General features: G+C 32.3%; 1 protein-coding gene across 1 annotated transcript in view; it reads left to right on the plus strand.

Moving 5' to 3' along the window:
* The window catches only part of LOC103570558 (ras-like GTP-binding protein RhoL), a 145,869-nt gene that overhangs the window by 123,806 nt on the left and 4,656 nt on the right, over positions 1-17,407 (plus strand). Inside the window, exon 3 of the mRNA XM_053742268.1 lies at positions 11,580-11,694. Within this exon, the coding sequence (XP_053598243.1) occupies positions 11,580-11,694 (115 nt within the window). The remainder of the gene's footprint in view (positions 1-11,579; positions 11,695-17,407) is intronic.

Consider the following 17,407-nt stretch of genomic DNA (forward strand, 5'->3'; position numbering starts at 1 on the left):
TTGTGTCCGCTCCGATGCTTTACTATCTTCAGAGATCATGAATACCCTTGATTCTACGACCCCTGAACCTTTTAGTTCCTCCCCGACTTCCAACCCAATGTCTTTGGACAATTGTGAGTTACGAATAACCCTGATAGGCTCCACATTATCTGCATCAATAGCAGTCGATTGAGGCTCGCATGGAAAATCATTATTTGAATTTACTTTTTTTAATTCAGTGGAAATATCGCTTTCATCCCGCCATAAAGGAGATTGTAAATCGACAACAGGCCTAGGAATAAAAATTTCAGTATCAGGATTATTGTAAGCCCATAAGAGCGTACTACCGTTATTATTGGTTTCAAATGTGCCTCCGATTTCAAGTTCGAATGCACAGTATATTCGAGGTACATATCCATAGTCAGATAAATCGGGAGTGGTTTTAATTTTAATCACGGTAACAGATTTTGGAGGCAATTTTTCGATTTCCGTTTTAAAGAACGGAACTTCGACATCGTAAATCGTAAATAATTTGCGATCAAAGAAGAATCTAGCGCCATACTCGTGAAAGAATTTCGCACCCAAAATAGCGGAATGAACTGTGGGGAAGTGGTCTTCCACCACATTGAATCCAATACCGTAACTAAATAATTCTACGTAGATTTTACCAACTATATATACTGGGTCTTAATTAATGCCCAATAGCGCCAATTTATGTTCTTCGTCGATACCTTGCGGTTTATTTAACGCACCAATTTTTATAATATTTACCTCCGAACCCGAATCAAGCATGATCGTTAAATAAATTTTTCTATCATCGCTTTTGACCAAAATTACTGGTACCTCGGTTTTCCTTAAATTAGTTACGACTGTCGCGACGTTGACTGGTGCGTGACCTCGAAAGGATTTTTCAGGGGGCTTTGAACTTGTTTCGGACTCCCGTGGGACCCGTCGTCATTTTTCCCAGGGAGTTTGGAGTTTCCCGACGTCCCATAACGAGTTTGTACAAGCGTTGCAAATTTAAAACAGTTTGCCAAACTGTGACTTACCTTACCGCAACACGAGGTTTGTTCCTATTACCAAATCCCTCGTTCTGGTTTCTCCGGTCAACATTATTGTATTTATTATCGTTATCAAATCTATTATTCGATATCTTTTTCTGCAAGCAATCCCTTTCGAAATGACCGCGTTTGTTACAGAAATTACAGCGGAGCTCTTTATTTTTTTCCACCTAGCGCTCTTGCCTAGGTGGCTTAGACCTGTCAGATTGATTACTCTGTATATGAGCTACTGTGACCGAGACCGGAGTTTGGAAGCGCTTTGCGTTGTGTTCCTGATTTTTAAACGTGGCTATCGACAACGCGTATGTTTGTTCCAACGTATCGTGTGGTTTTAATAAACATTGAACCTGCAGTAGAGGTGGAATACCATTGAGGAAAGCCGAAATCGCATCTTTTTCAAATTTCAATTTTTCCGATTCTAGAAACGTACCTCTTTCGGTTGTTTCCGCGTGCAGAATGTCGCGATAAATCGTACGAGCGCGGCTTACGTAAGAAACCATATTTTCTTTGGGTCGCATGATAATATTTTCTAGCTCGGCCTTGCATTGGTTCGCAGAGCGGTGACGGTCAAAGACAGTGCGAAGAAGATTTTCGAATTTTTTCATATTGCTGTATTCCATGTTTTCTACGGCGATTCGAGCGTCACCTTTAAATTTTTGCCGTACAAGTGTCAAAAACATGAATTCGGCGCTCAGCGCGAGCATGGAACAAGCTCGATTACACGATCTTATGAAATCCGAAACCGCGGCGCTAGTACCGTCAAAGTTAGGCACGTAGGACAACGCGTCCTTGATTGTAATGTTTGCGTTGCATGTGAGTTCGTTCGGCCCACTTTTTCTTAATTGCGACATTTCCTCCTTGAGTTCCTGGATGACACTTGGTGCCTTAGTCACGACGGCCGTTTTCATTTGCTTGAGCTCCGAAGCCCAACCTTGCAATAATTTGGAGTCATTCCGCAACTCTTTTTCTTGAGGAGCAACGGCGTTTTCTCGCTCAACCAAATCGCGTTCTCGTCTATCCAGTTTTTTCTGGATATCCATCAGCTCGCGCTCCCGATTGGCTAATGTAACTTTACGTTTATTCAGACGCTCTGTCTACATGTTTTTAGCCTGCTCAAGGAGCTGACCAAATTCTGCTTCACGCTCTTTTAATTCTTGTAACCGGCGTTCAAACTCAGCCTTGAGCTCGTTTGGTTCACCCCGATTTATTCATTCGCGTGACTTTGAGTCAAGCTCGCGTTCTCCTAAAGAAATTTTCATTTTCCGCAGTTCAACTTCAAGGTCGCGCAGTTTCGACTCTTTTTCAAAGTTAACTTGGTCCCGCTCCGAAAGGTCACTTAATCGGTCGTTAAGTAGCCGTTCCCGGGCCTCAAGATCTGCTTCCCGATCATCGTGCATTCTACACTGTTCGTTGAGTTTTTCTGATAGCTCGAGGAGCTCCTCCTCCGTCATAGGTTCTCTTCGTTTATCCATTTTGCAAAATAATTATTTCCGAAAGCCTTCTCAATTATTTCAGTATTTATTAATGCAATTAGTAAAATAAGTAAACAGAAAAGTTACCAAGGGAATTGTTATTATCACTGCACAGTTATTAATAATTTTAATCAAAGTAGTTGAAGCCTGATGCCCCAATGAATGAGCGCTTATGTAAGAAGAAAAAATTTAGTGTACTTAATTCGTAAGATAAATTTTTTCCGAAAAACTGATTCACTGCTCGAAATAGAAAATCGTTAAGTCTATAAAAAATTTTAATTAGACATAATTGCTTTGATAAATTCTAATTATTTTTTTTTTTTTGTACAATTGAGAATGCCGAAGGAAATCATTTTCAAACTAGACCGCATTAATAAATGATGAACAATAATAATGTAAACATTGATGAAAGATAACTTTTATTAGATCAAACAAGATAAAATCTCATTTGAGATCTTAGACAGTTATCATTTTATTGTTCGCTTAAATTCTATCAACTGATTCAGTAATAACAAACTTAGGATAAGTTTATAGTTCATTTGTCCAGTTAAATTTAAATACCTAGGTAACGTTTTCTAACAGTTTCCATACTGTAAAGCATTAACAATCACAAAATATTCACGAGCGTTTCCCGGCGGCAAGAATGTATATTTGTTACTGATATCATGATCCGAGAAAAAAAAATAAAATCAGGTGCGTCAGCTGTTGGCCTTCTTTTATTTTATTCAAAAAACTTAACGACCTACCATGGTGGAAATTATGGGCCCCATAAGTCGGCCCAAATAATCCCTCTCTTGCGTAGTTTCTTCTCCTCCGCCGGTGCGTACGCGTCCCTGCCGGTGGCCTGGAAATAGGCCTCGGAATAATACCCGTAACGAGGGTCGCGGAATGGGATGCTTCCGCTAGGTGAATGGACGGAGAGAACGTCCACAGGTACTAACTGCTAACCCTCGCTGATGCCGGTCCAGAAGACCAGGTTTTCTTTTGGCGCCTCGTCTGAGTTTGAACAGGCTGAGCTCTGGAGTTTAGACTTCTCCATAAGGACAAGTGATTGTAACTGGTCGATTAGATCGCCAGAACCTGATGGCTGAACAACACATGAGCTCAACGGCTTAACAACACACGAGCTCAGAGGCTCAACAGTACCGGATTTTGGTATCACAATCGAATCGTTGGCAACCACTCGCGGTATTACTAACGTTACCGGCTCGATAAGGATTCCTCAGATCTTATTCTCGGTCAACCTTGTGTAAGGTCCGCGATAACACCTTGAAGTACGCGACCGAGCTGTACGGTACGTCCTGATCTCCTGCTACGTCAGCCTCGAGGCATAAAGGTTGTTATGATAGGCGGTGGAGGAGCCCGAACTGCTGATTAGCGCTCTGAGCAAAGACAGGGTGGAACAGCTAGTCAGCGCTCGCCCCTTCTAAGGTTCTCAGACAAAGATTTATGTAAAGGTTTAAGTTAGGTTTCATTGCTTTAAACCGATGGAGGCAGGCAGATCAGTCCGTTAATTGTGCAGAGTTTCGTGCTCTTTGGGATCTCGCGATCAACTGACTGATTGTGCTGCTCTTCGAGTAAATACATTCATCAAAGTGTTAACGTTTCATCTCAGGTTTCCTATGAGAGAATCGTCGTGGCCTGGGTCTCATGCGTCGTCATCTGTTTAGACTATCCGCGTGCCACGGTGATTCTCTTATCGCAAGAGAATTCCATTACATTGTTAGCGATGAATAAAATAATATCGCCAATAAAGTATCGATTTATTAATTTATTATCTATTTATGATTTTAAGAAGTGTCGAACCGTTCATTCACCCACCGTGGCGAATAAATAATTCGAGACTTCAAAAAAAAAATTTCCTAAAATTTTTATTTAAATTTAATTAGAACCAGAACGTAACACCGTATCTTAAAAATTGATGTTTTCTCAATTCTTTGTTATTAATTTCGGATTTTTGTAGCTACTAGAAATATTGAAATTTTTTTGTAGTCAAAATACATTTTTTTACAGGAATTTAATGCTCAACAATAAAGTCTCCTAACAGTTTTTGCTTATGTCACTCCCTCAAAATTTATTCAGGTTATTGAAGTCGTTTTGACTTAACTTCAACCTTGAATAACTTTCGAAGAAGTGAATTGAGCAAAAAGTGTTAGGAGACCTTTTCTATAGAGCTTGAAATACTCTTTAAGAATATGTATCTTATCTAAAAAAAATTTTAATATTTCCAGTAGCTGCGAAAATCCAAAAAATACCAACGAAAAATTTAAAAAACAAATCAATGTATAAAGCACGTTTACAAGGAAATGGCTCGTTTTACGTCAATTTGCTACGAAAAATGTTTTATAGGAAATTAAATTTCCTTTAAGATTATTCACTGCTCAAATTTTTCAGATAGATAATTTACGAGTTTTGCGTAAAAACTGAAATTTCTGTCAAGAAACTAATAGTTATAACGATACATCTCTTAATATCAATATTAAACTCTCAAACATGCACAATTATTGTTTTTGGTCATCAGGAATAATATTTTCACAGTATCGAAAGAAAAAAATATAGTCGATTTTTTTGGCCCAGTCTAATATATATATATATTAGACCGTTTCAAATTAGGGGACTATTTTTTTTTATGGTGACAGTTAAAATTTGAGCTCTTAATATTGATATTTAGAGGTGGCTATTGATAATTTTCGCTTTTTCATTTAGTAAGATGGTAAAAAATACATTACTTCCGAAAAAATCAAGATACAAAAAATCTCTTCTTGACTATTTTGTAGGAAATTTACTGATCTACAATAAAGGTCTTTTATGATTTTTTCATAAATTCAACCATTCACCATTCTGAATTTTATACCATGTCAACTAATGAAAATTCAGAAATTCTCAGTACTTTTTTTTGTAGAAAATCGACTGCTCTGCAAAAAAAGTTTCTTATCATTTTTTGAAAAATCCACCTGTTCGAAAGCTATTGGAGCTTGAAGTCAAGTTAGTGTTACTTTCGAGATCTTTTTACTTTTCTGGCTAAACTATCAGACTAATCTTAAAGTGCCAAAGAATTTTTTTTGTGAACAATTTTATTTTCTACAAGTTAATGTATTAACTCTGATTAATTTTTTTCGAATTCAACATACTACTCTAGTTATTTTCATTTTAATGCCAAGCTCCTAAGAAAATAGGAGGTTCTAGAATGTTCCAGATTGTTCTAAATATTTCTAAACATATTTAGATTTCTCGAAACCACACTTAATTAATTTAAATTACTTGACATTTATTCTAATTAGTCTAGAATGTTCTAGATTGTTGCGAATATTTGGAGAATCATTCGAAAGCTTCAAATTATAATTAGTTGATTCAAATCTCATAAAACTAATTGTAATTAGTCTAGAATGTTTCACGGAGAAAAATGTTGGCTCGAAACCTACTAGTTTATATTACGCTGTCGATCAAACTTGAAACAGGAACTTAAGCATCCAAAAAATTATTATGCTCATAAGGAAAATTACTGCTGTATCACATTATTTACTAAGCGCGAGAAACTTATCGATAAGCTCTAATAACAATGGCTTCCATACATTATAATAGTTGTAATGCGGCATAATAATTTTTTATAAGAGCATAATAAATTTTTGGATGCTCTACTTCCTGTTTCAAATTTGGTTGACAGCATAATAAAAATTAGTAGGTTCCGAGTCAACATTTTTTTCGTGTTGGCAAGGTTCTGGAAAATATATAACATTCTAGAAAATTCGAATATATATATGGGGCAATCCACGCCAAATTGGACACCATTTAGCTTTTGAACCTCGGATTTTTTTGTAACGTTTTTCATCTTTTAGTATAGGTTGAAAGAGGCCCCCATGATTTTTTTCAAATTTTTTTCTCCAACTGTTATCGAAATACCGAATTTTGAAAAATATAGAGATTTTTTTTCAAACGCCTGTAACTTCGCGAAAAGTGGTTTGAACAAAAATTTTCAAACAGTCAAAAAATGTTTGTTTTTAGACATTTTTTCAGTATAGATTATCAAAAAACTTGTTAGAACCACGCTGTTTCGTGGGGATGTCAATAAGGATAATTGGGACTGATTAGGTCGGAAGTCGCAATAAATAATTTTTTGTCAAACTACAAATTTATATAAATATAAATAATTAACTTTTAGTAACACCTTGTACACGTTAATTTCACTAGATAGCGAATTCACTCACTGCAATAATAACTACAAAATAGTATGATATTAGCGAAAATCAACTTATATTAACATTAACTCAAAATATTTTAATAACTGAAAAAAAATTAATTTACTGCTGGTGACGATGATACAACTAACTCTAACCAGTACAAAAAGTACGCCGTTCCCGAGTTTCTTCCTTATGAATTCAGAGAGATAGACCAATTAGAAAATTAATCGAAGAAGCAGTTGAGTTTCTAGCTAATGAGAAATTCCCACGTATAGTCATTGAGATATTCAACCAATGAGTGGGTTTCAAGTTGCCACTCTTTTGATCATAGTTGGAACTAATCAATCCAAACTGATGGATTTTGGTCATTGGTTGAGATCTCGCGCGCAGAGGTTTTGATCGGAAAGTGCTGCCACCTACTGGTGAGGCGCGGCGTGTTCAGGTGGTGGCGAGTTTAAATGACTTGACTGAACACACGCTTTTATTGAAATTTAAACTTTTTAGTGTAAATTGTCGATTTACAAAAAAAAACGTACTGATCGATTTTCCTCATAATTTTTCATAGCAAACTGTCATCAATTCTACAACTTTCCCAGCTATGCTCACAATGGGACAACGATGGGATCTATTTTTTTTTTTTTTCGATATTTTTAATTTCATATTTCAGTTTTTTTTTTTTTAAGAAAAATGTGTAAAAAAAAAATATCAAGCTCAGAATTTACTATAAATAATTATCTGTCACACAACTATCATCAAAGTTTTCAAATTTTATTCCATCAGAAATATTATTATTAATGAATTAATTATTACAATAAGTAATCAAAATTATTTGAAATGACTAAAAATTATCATTTATTAATTAATTAATAATAATTTTTGTGTGGAAGAAAATTTTGATGATAGCTGTGTGTCAGATAATTATTAATAGTAAGTCCTGAGCAAGCTATGTTTTTAAGACATTTCTCTTAAAAAAAAACTGGAATATGAAACTTAAGAAATCGAAACAAATAGATCTCATCATCGTCCTATTATGAGCATAGCTGGAAAAGTTGTAGAATAGGTGACAGTTTGTTGTAAAAAATTATGAGGAGAGTCGATCAGTATGTGTTTTTTGTAAATCGACAGTTTATACTAAAAAGTTTAAATTTCAATAAAAGCGTGGTTCAAAAATTTCTTTCGATATTCTTTACTGAAATGATGTCTAAAAATAGACATTTTTTGTCTCTTTGAAAATTTTATTCAAACCACTTTTCGCGAAGTTACTGGCGTTAAAAAAAAATCTCAACATTTTTCAAAATTCGATATTTCGAAAACGGTTGGAGGAAAAAATTTGAAAAAAATCATGAAGGCCTCTTTCAAACTATACTTAAAGATAAAATAGTTACGAAAAAATCCGAGGTGCAAAAGCTAAATGGTGTCCGATGTGGCGTGGAACGCCCGTATGTAAATACGTTAAATTACTTAATTATTTTATGAACGTTGGATGCTCTGGATTGTTTTAAAAATTTGGAAAATGTTATAAAAATAGGAAATTGTATTTCAAAGTCGGAAATTACACGAAAATAATCAGAACAACTCGTTTGAAAAATAGTTTAGAACGATCAGAATTAATTTGCAGTGATGTTCGACATTCGAATATTTTAGAACTTATCAGGATCATTTTTAAAATTTAGAACAGTCTAAAAAATTTAACATATGAATAAAAATAGCACCACCAAAAAATAGCCCAGCGAAGCGGGTGTTCACAGCTAGTATATACATAAAAAAAATTTTTTATCAAAACTATTGTCTGCATAACAATAAAATTCCTCAACACTAAAAGTACTATCAGACATTTGAAATAAAATTTTTGTCCTTTGAAACAAAAATTTAATTTGTTGATGATAATTATTATTATCAATATTTTCAGTACTTTTTAAAATATTAAGATAAAAAGCATATACCCGCTCATTTTTCATCGAAGTGAGATTTAATCACTCAATATAAATTAATAAATAAAATGAAAAACCATATTTTTATTTTATAGTTATTTTTTGTAGTTTGGAGTATTCAAACAAAATTTTAACTTGAAAAATAACATAAAAAAATTATTATTGATTTTTTCAATAGGGTCCTTGAGTGTACTCATAGTTGCTCACTAAAAGTTGTGATGTATCGTTACTCGATCAACACACGGCCCTATAATCACTCGAAGTCAATATCAATTAAAATATGATAAGTTTATTGATTTGGAAAATCATTTATAAGTTATGTAACCTGATTTGTTTAATCTAACGAATAAACGTTGAAGTATGAAATGCCCGGCTGAGCGCGAATTTGAAAACAGTCAATTAATTAGAATTTATAATCTATTATAAAATTATTCGATACACGATATTATAATATATTTAGATTCACGAATAATCATTTATTAATAGAAATTTTTTGTTTAAATATTTTTTATAAAAATTATAAAAAGCGCATTAAACAGTTAAAGTGACCGACTAATGGTACTGAGCGGATAGAGGGGCCTTCACCTTAATTTACCAAAAAAAGGACAGATTCATATATATTATGTTCTTTTGTTTTGTAAAAAAAAAAAAAAAAAACAATCGATAATCGATCAAATTTATTAAAAGAAAATTGAAAAAAATATAGTTTTTATCATCGAAATCATAATAATAGTCTAAGAGCCGGACCTACTTTGACCTTCACCGATCCTGCAACCTAATGAAATATATTTTTTAAACCACTTAGATAATAGATAAATACGCCTATAATAGCTTGCCTATCAAAATCCTGACCAAGCTATTTTTAAATAAATTAATAAAAATTAAATTTTTTTTAAATTTTTTACTGTACTTGAAACCTGCCAAATTATACTCTAATCGACAGCAAATAATGCATAGAATATGCCGCGGTAGCCTTGCCTATCCATTTTTTGACCAAACTACCTGGCAAGCAGGTATAAGCAGGTAAGTCAATATATAAAAACTCCACCGATCTATGAACCGCTTGAATTTTATACCAAAATGTAGTTAATTTTATAACAATCACGATGGTATAGGATTGCCTACGAAAACCCGGTCATTAATATCCATTGTCAGGCTTTGAAGTTTTAAAATCGGAGCAAACAGTGGTGCGTGAGAGAGAAAGTCGAGCGGCAAAAGTCAATGCGTTAGAAGAAGACATAACATGACAGTTGTGCGCGCTATATTCCCGAGATGTAGATTACTGCGCATGCTCTGTCTCATACTTCTTATTATTACTCGAAATTATTTGGGAGCAATCGACAATAAAATTTATTTATTTTATAATTATAGATTATTTTACTTATATTTATAATTATATTAATTATATCTCTAATTATAATAATGTTAGTATATGCATAATAAAAAATATATCCTTATTATAAATGAGAATATATATACTCAGTTCTTATAATTTAACTTTTAACTAAGAAAACTTGAGTGTAAACAAAGGAAATAGAAAATTAATGAAAAACAAAAAAAAATAAATAAATAATATTTAATAAATATTTTTACAAATTACAAATGTCATAAATATTATTCTATTATTTTTTTTTTTTCATTAATTTTCTATTTCCTTCGCTTATACTTAAGTTTTCTTAGTTAAAAGTTAAATTATAAGAACTGAATATATATAATCTCATTTATAATAAGGATATATTTTTTATTATGCATATACTAACATTATTATATTTAGAGATGTAATTAATATAATTATAAATATAAGTGAAATAATCTATAATTATAGAATGAATAAATTTTATTGTCGATTGCTCCAAAATAATTCTGAGTAATAATAAGAAGTATGAGACAGAGCATGTGCAGTAGCCTACATCTCGGGAATATAGCGCGCACAACTGTCATGTTATGTCTTCTTCTAACGCACGGACTTTTGCCGCTGGACTTTCTCTCTCGCGCAACACTGTTTGCTCCGATTTTTAAACTTCAAAGCCTGACAATGGATATTAATGACCGGGTTTTCGTAGGCAATCCTATACCATAGTGATTGTTATAAAATTAGCTACATTTTGGTATAAAATTCAAGCGGTTCATAGATCGGTGGAGTTTTTATATATTGACTTACCTGCTTATACCTGCTTGCCAGGTAGTTTGGTCAAAAAATGGATAGGCAAGGCTACCGCGGCATATTCTATGCATTATTTGCTGTCGATTAGAGTATAATTTGGCAGGTTTCAAGTACAGTAAAAAATTTAAAAAAAATTTAATTTTTATTAATTTATTTAAAAATAGCTTGGTCAGGATTTTGATAGGCAAGCTATTATAGGCGTATTTATCTATTATCTAAGTGGTTTAAAAAATATATTTCATTAGGTTGCAGGATCGGTGAAGGTCGAAGTAGGTCCGACGCTTAAACTATAATATATAGCTAAAAACCATCTTTGAAATACGCAGAATTTTGTGGTGTAAATTATAAGTCAAAATATTCAGTCGTTTTCAAGTGATGCGCGTTCAAAAAAAAAGACTTGCCATTTTATAGATATAGATATTTATAAATATATATAATGAGTAGTATATGAAGTATGCAGCTTACATATAGGTACAGATATAAGAAAATATCTATAATTTTTGGCCACTTATATGGTCTCATATTTATTAAATATTTTTCCATGTGTACTTATCATATATCTTATTTTCATGCGGGGATGTATGAAAGTAAATGTCTTTGAAGCTTATCAATAAGTTTTTCACGCGTAGTTCATACTGTGATACAGCATAATAAATTTTCGTATCAGCATAATAATCCTTTGGATGCTTCACTTCCTGTTTCAAGTTTGATCAGCAGCATAATAAAACTTTGCATTTTTAAAGCAAATCATGTCCATGAATAATCTAATTGAAAAAAAAAAAAAATATTTTTAGATTCGATAATTATATCGACAATATTTATGTTGATGGTCAAGAGTTTAATGTGACACTGTGGGATACAGCCGGCCAAGAAGATTATGAACGTTTAAGACCATTGTCATATCCAAATGTGAGTTCAAATTGTATTTTGTCCGTATCATTATGAAAGTTAAAGGTACCATAACAGAGAACATAATAAAAATTATCAAATACTTAATTTTCTGCAAAATAGACTCCATATACCATTGCAATCACAAAAAACAATTTAATTTTGAGATTAAAAGAAAACTCATATCTATGCGTTTCGAAAGTTATATGGATCGAAAGAATGATTGTTGGTATAATGTCAAAATAGTATGATGTGAAAATCGTCTATTACATACATTTTTGAATTACAAAAATAGATTTTATGAATTGTCAAATAAAAATATTTTATACTGGGAAAAAATCTGATAAATCATGTAAACTAATACTCAGGCGTTACGAAAAAAAGTGTTATAGAAAAAATAACATTTCTTCCAAAAATTTTCAAAAGTTTTGATGAGGTGCTAAAAAACACTTATCGAAAACATAGCTTTAACATTAATATTCAGATGTTCTTTATCACATTTTCTAATATTCCATAAGTATAACATAGAAAAAATTATTTGCACATGTGCTGGAATTCTAAAACTTAGTAGTGACGTATAAGATAAGAAAATAAAAAACAGATTTTCAAAGGAAATTAAATGCTCTACAGAGAAGGTTTTTCGATAAAATTTATGATGAATCTGATTTTTTTAAATTTTGCTGGTGAAACCAGACTTGAATCAGACTTATCATGAAACGTCATAAGACTGTTTTTGTAGATCATTTTGTTTTCTTCGAATTATTTTTCACAAAGTTCTCGTAATTTTTAAATGCTATACAGTGATTCGTATTCAAATGTCAATTTGTTTAAAAAAATAGTATTTTTACCGTTTATGACTGATTACAAAACCATAAATAATAAATTATTTCACTGAAAGTGATACATAAATGATGACCAACATACAGGATCAAAAATCATATGCTTACATAGGAGGCAAAATGACTCCTTGATGAGTTCCTATTTATGATTTGGTTGTCTCATTCAACATCATAATGAAGTCTGTAAAAAGTTCGTAAGATAACGAATGCGCTGCCTAGCAAACTCAGGAAGACACGTTAAAAAAAAGTTGTCAAAGGGTTTTTGTTTCTGACTTTTTAAATGAGTTTTCAGTATGGATCCATTTTTTTGACTTCACAAATTAGATATCTTTAAGAGCTCTTATTTCTGACTTACCCTAGCATACCTGATTTACCGTAAATTTGCGATATTTTACCGTAAATATATCGTAAAATTTGGGTGGATTTATTGTAATTTACGGGAAATGGGTAAATTACGGTGGGTATACCGTAGTCTACGGCATCTTTACCGTAGAATACAGTAAATCTACCGTAAAAATTCGGGTAGATCACCGAATTACCGTAATTTACGGCGGATTAATGTATTTCACGTTAGATTACGGTACATTACGGTAAAATCGCGGTAAAATCACCGTTATTTACAATGTTGGTTTTTTTAGTTTTGAATGTTGAAAAGTTCATTCTTTTGGAGAATCTCATACCTCACTTATCAGGGATGTTGATATAAACGTAATTAACTAAATGCGTTAAGTTGAAATATAAAAAAAACTATGGCATTTATTTGAAAGAAGTCACTTTAAAAAAAGGATCAATGAAACAATAAACAATAAAATATAAGATGGTTGGTGAAACTGACTCAACTGAATTGACTTAGATCAAATTATGACTTGACTGACTAAACAACACTGACGACTGTATAACTGTATAACAATTGACTCGACTAACTTTACTAAACAAACGACTTCTCAAATACTAAAATGTTACTTTACAAATAAAATAGTTAACCCGACAATTAAACAAAATGTCTCGACTTACTTTAATAATCTCAAAATATAACCAGTCCTTATTTACACCGATCCTTTTGCTCCATATCCAAAACCTCCAACCAGAGAATGAAAGTAGGGTTTTGAAACCTGCAAAACATTTTCTATGAGTTACAATCAACAGCTTTTGATGAAATATTCTTTTTTGAAGCAATAATATTAATTGAAAAACAGGTGAAAATTCGCATATTTAAGGATATTCAGAAATCTTGGTATAACTTAGGATAAAACGGATGTATAAAGGATATCGTCGGTTTCTCTTCAAACCTCAGTGTCCTGAAAAAACCCTAAAAATTTCAAAGTCACAGTCACACTGCAATTTTTCTTTCTTAGTATTCCAAAGCTTCAAATTTATCGTTTTCGCCAAAAATCACCATAATGGGTATAGTCCTGTTATCCCCTTACAGTTCTGTGTGCAAAATTAAAGAAATTATGTCCAAATCTATTTTAGGGGTATTCTTACGTATTTTTATACAAGAAATTCAAATCGAAAGTTCGTTTTTTTGGAGGATGGTCAAATTTTTCGTTATTAACGATTTAAGTGTTTAACAGATGATATCTTGAAAAATAATTTTTTTTTTGTAAATTTTTTTTTGTACTATCGAATTCGTGACCAAATTTTCGAATAAAAAATGTTTTAGTTATTTTATTTGATTATAGATATCAACGAAAATATTTAAATTTGTTGATAAAAAAATCATACGAGCAAGAAAAACATGTAAGACAGGCGTGCAGCGTCTCATGTTTACACACTTAACACTTACTCGCATATGGTATCCTCTATAAACGCATGAATAATAATCTGATCCCGCTTGTCATACTCCGTCCTTGTCCAATACACATTCCAAAATCGAGTGCTTGATTTTTTTTTGTTGATTCTTTTGCGCGATCAAATATAGAAAAAAATTTGACTGTATATATAAAGTTAATTTTATTGCTTATTTATTATAAAGTTAAAAGTTGAAGTCAAATTTTTTTCTGTACTACCAATATGTTCCGAGTTATTGATTGTCTAAGCTAAAATGGACTATTTTTGCTTAGATTAATGATAACTGAGCGCCAAATCGTCGTAAAGACTTTTTGAGGGCTGCAAATTAAAGAGCCTAAAATTTCCTAAAATAGTCATACGGCCAAATTATCGAAAAAAAATTTATTAAAGCCCATATACTTTTCTCAAGACAAGCAACAATTTGGAAAAATTTTGCGTTGGTTTTCTTAAGATTACTCTAGAACTGTGCATGACAAAAAATTTAAAGTCTATATTTAAAAACTAGAGACTTAAGGCTACAATTTGCTTTTTGTATTTTTACTTTATGACCATTTATCGTCGAATTACAGCATATTGAAAATCACCCAAAAATATGGAATTTTTCCTATATCCCGGAATTTTCGTAACTAGCGTACTACACGTGCTGCTAGTCATATTCATAATGGGCCAAGAGCATATAGGCTTACCTCAAGCTTATTCTTACTTAAGTTCAATAAAGTTTATTTAAATTTATTTTTTATTCTATAATTATACTTATGGATTGGACTTGGTGTATTTGCAAGGGCTTGGAATGGATTGGTGGACTTAGTAGAAAGTGGTTGGAGGTTTTGGATATGGAGCAAAAGGATCGGTGTAAATAAGGACTGGTTATATTTTGAGATTATTAAAGTAAGTCGAGACATTTTGTTTAATTGTCGGGTTAACTATTTTATTTGTAAAGTAACATTTTAGTATTTGAGAAGTCGTTTGTTTAGTAAAGTTAGTCGAGTCAATTGTTATACAGTTGGTCGTCAGTGTTGTTTAGTCAGTCAAGTCATAATTTGATCTAAGTCAATTCAGTTGAGTCAGTTTCACCAACCATCTTATATTTTATTGTTTATTGTTTCATTGATCCTTTTTTTAAAGTGACTTCTTTCAAATAAATGCCATAGTTTTTTTTATATTTCAACTTAACGCATTTAGTTAATTACTTTTATATCAAAATTCCTGATAAGTGAGGTATGGACCTGATAACTGAAATACAAACCTCAATAAACCAAGCTAAACGCCGCTTGGACCAGCTCCTTGAAGGAACAACATCTAAACTTTCGCCGTTTAACCGTAGTCAATGAGCTTCATGGTTCGGGTTCCTCGGCACGATTGCCCGAGAACTGTTTGGAACCATGGACTACGAAGACAAATAACATATCACCAAGGAGATCGACAAATTATATCAGGACAATGCCGAAATGGTGCACCTAGTACAGAACGCCACTCACCTCGACGAGAGTGAAATCAATACTATTCTTCAAAGCTAGGCGCAAATGCAGTCCAATCTGAATAATCGTAGTAGCGAAATGAAGCTGCTTTTGAAGTCAACTGAGGATATCTCAAAAACTTGCAATGTCCGCATCATCCCAGAGTGTAAAACCACGTGGATCAAGCTCAATCAACCCAATTCTTGGGCGTATTCGACTTGTAAGGAAGAAAAGCTAACCTTCAAGTGCTTAAATCCAGTTGAGAAAGAATATCACATTAACGGAACAGGAATGGTCCATGATTACGGTAGATGTATAAGTATAAGTAATAATGTATAAGTCAAATCAAAATTTCGCGGAAAAATAGAAATCCTCTTTTAAAGTACTCGAAATCCAGACCCAAAATAATTTTTGGCCTTTCTGTGACTTTACAAATTCTTATACATTTACCGACACTTCACGTCGTTTTGAAAGAGGATTCCTATTTTACCGGTATAACATTTTAAGAAAAATTATATTACTATATTCTAATTAAAGAATGTTTAAAATCTAAATTTATAAGATTAAGTGTTGAAAAATTATATATCTAAATTCAAAATTCCTTTAAATTGTAACAAATTTTTAAGTCACCTGGTCATTTGAGAAAACAGGAGAATTGGTGATTCCTGTTAAAACTAAAGAAATTATTTTTAAAAATCTAACTAAGAGACAAGTGCTTAACTCTCACAGCGCATGCGCAACTCCGAACATTATTAACAGCCGCTTCTCACAGCCGTTGACATAACTCCTGAGGAAACATTATTCTCCACTAAAATTCACCTTTTTAAACAAAAACTTCAGCTCCAGGAAAACATCCTTATTACTCCTATTTCACTTCCTATAAAAAAAATAGAAGCAATAAATAGAAAAGAAATTTTCTCTAAAAAACGAACATCAGGACGTTACTCACCTCATAATGGTCACATCTTCTTTAAAAAAATTTTTAATTAACTTACCTGGCGAATTGCTCCATTTAATGATAATAATAATAATAAATTTAAAAGAAAAGAGGAAAAGAAAATAAAAACCACTTTTTCTCTCCGTTTACACTCGCATATTTATTATATCCGAGATTGTATACGGTTAGTAAAAAGGATGGGTAGTCTCTTGGTTAAAGGAAGGAACAAACGATCTTCAAGCTCATTTCCTCTTTATTGAAAAGAGAAAATTGACAGCTAAAAGTGACTCGAGAATGATAACATCTCCTGATTCACCCAGCAACGCTGGTAATAACCAGCATTTTAGTCCTAGTGAGGAACCTTTTAAATTTGAATTCAATAATCGCAAATTATTCCTGTTTTCTCGAATGTCACGGAAATTTTTCAAAACTTCCAACAAATAACTGTCACGAACCTCGGCATTATCAGTAAAATGCGAGTTAAAATTGACCACCATATACGGAAACCCATAAGTTAACAAAATATAAAAGGAAACTTCCTTCCCTCATTATAAGTAAATAATTTTTCAAAAAAAAAAAAAAAAAAAAAAAAAAAAATTTTAGCAAAATTTCATCTTTTATTATTGTTAAAATCCATCCAATATGAGGATTATTCATGTAAAAGTCGTATAATCTATGTCGTCAACGAAATAAGCTGTTTGAGAGAATGA

The sequence above is a fragment of the Microplitis demolitor genome, chromosome 10, assembly GCF_026212275.2.
Source record: "Microplitis demolitor isolate Queensland-Clemson2020A chromosome 10, iyMicDemo2.1a, whole genome shotgun sequence".
NCBI classification, from domain to species: Eukaryota; Metazoa; Arthropoda; class Insecta; order Hymenoptera; family Braconidae; genus Microplitis; species Microplitis demolitor.